This window comes from Dermochelys coriacea, chromosome 4, assembly GCF_009764565.3.
Source record: "Dermochelys coriacea isolate rDerCor1 chromosome 4, rDerCor1.pri.v4, whole genome shotgun sequence".
NCBI lineage: Eukaryota > Metazoa > Chordata > Testudines > Dermochelyidae > Dermochelys > Dermochelys coriacea.
In genome coordinates this window covers 140,478,303-140,484,446 of record NC_050071.1, presented here as the reverse complement: position 1 = coordinate 140,484,446, position 6,144 = coordinate 140,478,303, and the positions used below count along the sequence as shown (strand labels likewise).

The window sequence follows — 6,144 nt, the reverse complement described above, 5'->3', positions numbered from 1 at the left end:
GTGGGGGGGGCCAGGAAGCTAAATAAAAATATATTCCCTTCATCCTGAGAAAAGTCCTGACATCAGCTGAACCCCGGGGGAGGAATATCTGTGACCTTTCGAAAGCGGTCAAGTCATTTGTAGCGATGAACAGGACTCACGTGTATTTTTTTTGGCAGGCACATTTGCAAAGGAAAGTGAGAGGCACCCAGTTTGAATGGTTGCCGCAAGCCATTCATGCTTTTGCTCCACCCTGGAGAAGAGTTGTAAGCTAGTCAAGGGCAGGAAAAGGAGTACTATGTATACAATGGGAACGGTGTGTGTAGAGCAGGAGTGGGCAAACTTTTTGGCCCGAGGGCCACATCTGGGTATGGAAATTGTATGGTGGGCCATGAATGCTCATGAATTTGGGGTTGGAGTGCAGGAGGGGGTGTGGGCTCTAGCTGGGAGTGCAGGCTCTGGGATGGGGCCGGAAATGAGGAATTTAGGATGCAAAAGGGGGCTCTGGGTTGGGGCAGGGGTTGGGGTGTGGGGGGGAGGGGGAGGGCTCATATGGGATGTAGGAAGGTGCTCTGGGCTGGGGCATGGGGGAGGGAGGCAGGGAGGGCTCTGGGGTGGGCCCAGAACTGCGGAGTTCAGGGTGCGGGGGTGGGGGGCTGGGGCAGGGGGTTGGGGTGTGGGAGGGGGTCAGGCGTGCAGGCTCCAGGTGGCACTTGCCTCAAGCTGCTCCTGGAAACAGCGGCATGTCCCCCCTCCAGCTCCTAGGTGGAGATATGATCAGGCAGCACAGTGCACTGCCCTGTCCACAGGTACCGCCCCTGCAGCTCCCATTAGCTGTAGTTCCTGGCCAATGGGAGCTGCGTGGGTGGTGGTTGGGGCAGGAGCTGTGTGGGGATCCCCCTGGCTGCCCCGAAACGTAGGAGCCGGGGGGGGGGGGCATGCTGCTGTTTCCGGGAGCCTCTGCACAAGCGCGCAGAGCAGCTTCCGCCCCCACTTCCTGGCTGGAGTGTGGAAGCGGGGCAAGTCCCAGACCCCACTCCCCAGCAGGAGCTGGAGGGCCGCATTCGAGCTCCTGGAGGCTCCCATAGTTTGCCCACCCCTGTGTAGAGAGAAAATCTATAGCAATACATCTACACCTATAAACCTATTACTTGTGGCACCTTAGAGACTAACAAATTTATTTGAGCATAAGCTTTCATGAGCTACAGCTCACTTCATCGGATAGAGCTCACGAAAGCTTATGCTCAAATAAATTTGTTAGTCGCTAAGGTGCCACGAGTACTCCTTTTCTTTTTGCGAATACAGACTAACACGGCTGCTACTCTGAAACCTATAAACCTATGACTACCTGAAACGGACCCCATCTTTAGTGTAAAAAGTGAAACTAAAGGGAGACCGTCTTGGATCTCTCCTGGCCTAGCTTCAGAAGTTCCCCATAGGAGATGAACCCTTTCGTTTTTATTTTCTCCTTTTTTGGAGCTTTAAGTTTGCAGCAAAGGAAAGTCACAGCTGTTCCCTTTGTGCCCTAGCCAAACACTATAGCACCTGGGCCGTTTGGAGCAAGAAAAAAGTGCGGGGTTGGGGGGACGATGTACGCTAGGTAGGTGTGTGTGCTGCGGAGGGGGGGGCGTGTGTCTGCGCGCATGCTGGGGCCTTTGTGCTCCCGGCCCGGCCTCGGGGACTGGGCTTCTGAGCCTGCGTGTATCACAGAGCCCAGGCCGCGTCGCTGCAGCCACGGGGGGCGCTTCGCAGAGCGCCTGGTTCTCATTCTGCAGCCGGGCCAAGCACGAAACCCGGACAGCGCCGCGACCCGCCGCCTACAAGCCCCAGGATGCAGCCGGGCGCCCGGGCCGGGCATGGGGAGGCCGGGCTGTATAAGACCCGAGGCAGCGCAGCGGGCTTGCCGGACAGGGGGCAGCGCGCCGCGGGGATGGAGGCGGCCGGTCCCCGCGCGCTCTGCTGCCGGAGGACGCGCTCGGGACCCTTTGCGGAGCGTTTCTTGCTCCTCCTGCTGCTGCTCCCCGGCCCCGCGGCCGCCTCCGAGGCACCAGGTAAGGGACAGCGGGGCGGCCGCAAGGGCAGAGCCCCCAAGGGCCCCCTGGCCTGAGAGAGGGGCCCGGGCCACGCCGCGGGGGATGTTCCCATAGGGGCCCCCCGGGTCGGGCTGGCGGGGGAGGGAGGAGGGTGCACATGGGGTGCAGCCCGCTGGGTGTGGCTGGGAGGGGGAGCTGCCCCCGGGCGAGGGGTGGGCCCCCCGGGTCTGGCTGGCGGGGGAGGGAGGCGGGTGCACATGGGCTGCAGCCCCCTGGGTGTGGCTGGGAGGGGGAGCTGCCCCCGGGCGAGGGGTGGGCCCCCCGGGTCTGGCTGGCGGGGGAGGGAGGCGGGTGCACATGGGCTGCAGCCCCCTGGGTGTGGCTGGGAGGAGGGGCTGCCCCCGGGTCGGGCTGGCGGGGAGGTGGATGCGCCTGGGTGCACATGGGCGAGCCCGGTAGGGCGCTCGGAGGTTGACTGGAGCCGGCAGACCGCTGGGCAGGAGCGGGGACTGTGGCTGGCGAGGTGACAGCAGCGGGGGTCCCCTGCAGTATCTTCCTCCTGGCTAACCCAGCCGGGCTGGCGGCTGCCCCAGCAGAGCGGCTCCCGCTTTGCGGCCCCAGGCCAGGCGGGCTCCGCTCCATGCCTCTATATGGTCGTGCTGGGGGATCAGGAGGCGGCTTGCTGCTCGCAGCCAACTTCCCTCTGCCCTGGGCTGGGCTAGTGAGCCCTCACCCTGCAGATATCGGCTCCGGGGACCCATCCATCGGGGGCCCCGTCGGACATCGCAGTCAGTGGCCCTTTGCGCCTCTACGGGGTCCCCACCCCAGTGACCATCAGTAGGGTGGGGTGGAGAGGCTCACAGCCTTCACTCAATCCACAGCTACCCCAGCCACCAGGAGCTAGGTTTCCTTGTGCACCCTCTTTAAGATGAAAACCAGCTTTTTGGAAGGACAGGAACGTTTTCTGGGAAAATTTTTGTTACCTTGGAAGTTTTCTGCTATTGACAAAACCAGAATGTTTGGTTTGGTCTCTATTTCTGGGAGGGTTCCCTCCAGAAAAATGAAATGAGATTTTTCTGCTTGAAATGAAACAAAAACAATTTTGTATCCTTTGGTTTTTTTGTTTTCTTTCTGAAAACACACCGTATGGTTTTGAGCAGCCGCATGTGAAAAGGACCCTCAGAACTGGGTGCATGGCAGGATCCTGGCTTGGCAAAAATAACTGATCAAGTTTGGGGGCAGGCGGGAGCTGTGAAGGGGGAGCGGAAAGTTTACTTCGAGTGGGGCAGGGACTGCCTTTGTGTTTGTACAGCACCTTGCAGTGGGCCCTGTTCTGTAACTGAAGATTCTAGGCGCTCCCCCAATGCAAATAAATAATGACAGCTATATCAAATGCAGGAAAGGTGCGCTCCTGGAGAGCATGTTTGCAGAAGAGGGTGGGGCGTGTATGTAATTCCCTGAAAAACAGGGAGATGGATGGAAAAAATGTCCCATTGTAATTTATTTGATTTAGATTTTTAACAAGGTCCCATGTCAAGGTTTAAGCCCCTCCCATTCACTGCAAGGACAGTTTTCAGCACAGATAGGATCCTAACATAATAAGGAACAGCCGTTATGATATGACCACAGGCCCCCCAAGTAATCACTATAAACAGCTCCCCGTGTCCCATCCTATCTCCAAACACCCCTGGAGAAAGGTGGGCTTTGCAGCATATCCAGCAAGGTTAGGGCCCCTGCTCAGTTGGATGGATGGAAAGGCCCTGATCCTCAAAGGTAATCCATTTGAAATCAATCAAATATCCTTGAGGATCTGGGCCTCGGAGCCTTTCTGTAGGGTTCCTGGAAGCTTCCCTAAATAGCTGGAGGTTTCAAACCTGGGTATTGAACTTGTTCGTTCTTTACATTGTTGTTTGGCCTCTTCAGTATAATGATTATTTCAGCCTCCATCAAAAATCTGAAGCCACAGATTGCCCCCAGTTGTGACAGGAATCCGGACCCTCTGAGCAAGGGCAGGAGCAGTATAGAAACAGTTAGTTCTGCTTTTCCCCTTCCTTCCCTTTTTGGGTATCCTGTAATGAGACCTTAGAAAACCACAAAGGGAAATGATTCCTAGGGGTTGGGATGCTGGCCTGTAGTTCTAATTCGAGCTCTGGCAGCAACTCCTTTTGTAATTTGAGGGTAAATCACTTCACCGCTCTGTGCCTCAGTTTCCCTGCCTGGGAAATGGAGAGCGTCATTTACCTCCAGAGGCTTGAGGCTTAATTAGTGTTTGTAAAAACGTTGAGATTCTCCCACGAAAGCTGCTCATAAATTTGCCACCTTATTTTAGCTCTTCGTGCAATCTATTAAGCTACCATTTTGAGAAAACAAAAAAATCTCAGACCCACCCAGTGTCATATTCGTGTTACAGAACAAGACTTCAGGGCTCTTCAATCTAGATCCTGGCTTACACTTAAAAGTTCAGTCAACATAGGTATGGTGTTTGGGGGTGTGAAAAATTCATACCCCTGAGTGCCGTAGCCATTCTGATCTAAACCCAGTGTAGACATGGCTAGGTTGATGGAATAATGCATCCAGCAACCTAGCTACCTCTGCTCGGGGGGCGTGGGGGGGTGGATTACCTACAGCGACAGGAAAAAACCCTTTCTGTTGCTGTAGGAAGCGACTACACTATGGCACGATAGTGGCATAGGTAGGGCATCATAGCTGTGCCATTGTAACACCTGTAATGTAGTCACTTCCTACAGCAATAGAGACAATGTTCGAACAAGATCCATTGGTCTAGATTCAGCTTCCAGCCAGTTCAGACTAGAAATAAGGTGCAGATTTTTAACAGTGGGGATAACTAACCATCAGAACAATTTACCAAGGGTTCGGGGTGGATTCTCTGTTGCTGGCAATCAAGATTGGATGTTTTGCTAAAAGATCTGCTCTAGTTCAAACAGGAATTCACTCAGGGAAGTTCTGTGGTCTGTATGATGGGGCAGGGCAGGCAAGATGGCCTAATAAACGGTGAGTCTGTGCAACATTGACACAGCTACGTTTTTGATAATCTTTGTTATCGTAGCCTTGGTTTTAATGTGTATGTAGTTTCTGACCAAATCTTTAGCTGGTTTTAGACCAAACCCTTGTTTTCACATACTCCACCCTTCACATCTCCCCCAGCCCAGTCTGCTTTCAGATATTCGCACCGAGGAACTGAAACAAGCAGGTGGGACCCTGAATTAAGGAGCCCTGCTGTTCCGATCCTAAACCCTCCCCTTTGGGCTGTGACTAAATCCAATCTTTGACTGAAAATGTGTTAGTTTGTACAGTGTCCCCATCACTTGAGGTTTTGCAGGATCTTATGCTGTTTTGCAAGTTTCACATGTTTCTTCAGCAACAACAGATTTGTTTGTTTATAAAATTGAGTCATCAGTCACTATTCTGCAGTCAAATGCAGTGGAATTTTTATGAAAACTTGGGGTACTCTCATGTCTCTAATTGGGTAGGGGGGCTACACGCATTGCCTTATCTTGGGGAGTTGGGATGGGTCAGAGGAAGTGGTGATGGGTTGCAGGTCCTTTCGCCGCTAGGCTGCAGGCTCTAATACAGGTTGGAAATCAGTGAAAGTTGTTGCTTTCGGCTGTTTGGTGACCGGTGTGAAATGAAGTGAAGAGACTCATTCCATGGGCCAAATTCCTTGCTGGTATAGAAGCCAAGGATTGCACTGGGTCATGCTGAATGCTCTCCCCTCTGGCTTCTAGATGTGGCCTCAGGATAGGGCTACAGCAAACTGATGCAGCGGGGTCAGCATGCGTTCCCTGCTGCTGCCAGTGCTATGCCTGCTGGGTGATTTCACTAGAGCATTGTGGTCTCCAGGTGGGCAGTCTGGCGTCTTTCACCAGCAATACGTTTGTATTCGGGGTGCAGGCTTTGTGCTGGCACTAGGTACAAGCTGTGAGTTTGGATCCGGAACAGAGCTCCACCAGATTATTATAATGTACTGATTGTTACATTCATGTAGCACTTTTCGGGGAGGGGGGTGGTGCTCTGCCTGAGAGGAAGGATGGGCCAGTGGGTAGAATGGTAGCTTGGGAATTGGAAGACCTGCATTCAATCCCCTTTCTCACAATATTTTTCCCATGTGACC

At 54.0% G+C, this 6,144-nt stretch overlaps 1 protein-coding gene across 2 annotated transcripts in view; it reads left to right on the top strand.

The window, feature by feature from the left end:
• Positions 1 to 1,667: 1,667 nt before the first annotated feature.
• Positions 1,668 to 6,144, top strand: part of ADAM33 (ADAM metallopeptidase domain 33) — a 78,972-nt gene continuing 74,495 nt past the window's right edge. The window contains exon 1 of one of the 2 annotated variants that reach the window (XM_038399445.2): positions 1,668 to 2,030. In XM_038399445.2, the coding sequence (XP_038255373.1) occupies positions 1,811 to 2,030 (220 nt within the window). In that variant the 5' untranslated portion in view covers positions 1,668 to 1,810. The remainder of the gene's footprint in view (positions 2,031 to 6,144) is intronic. The other variant, XM_038399446.2, reaches the window with a different exon arrangement.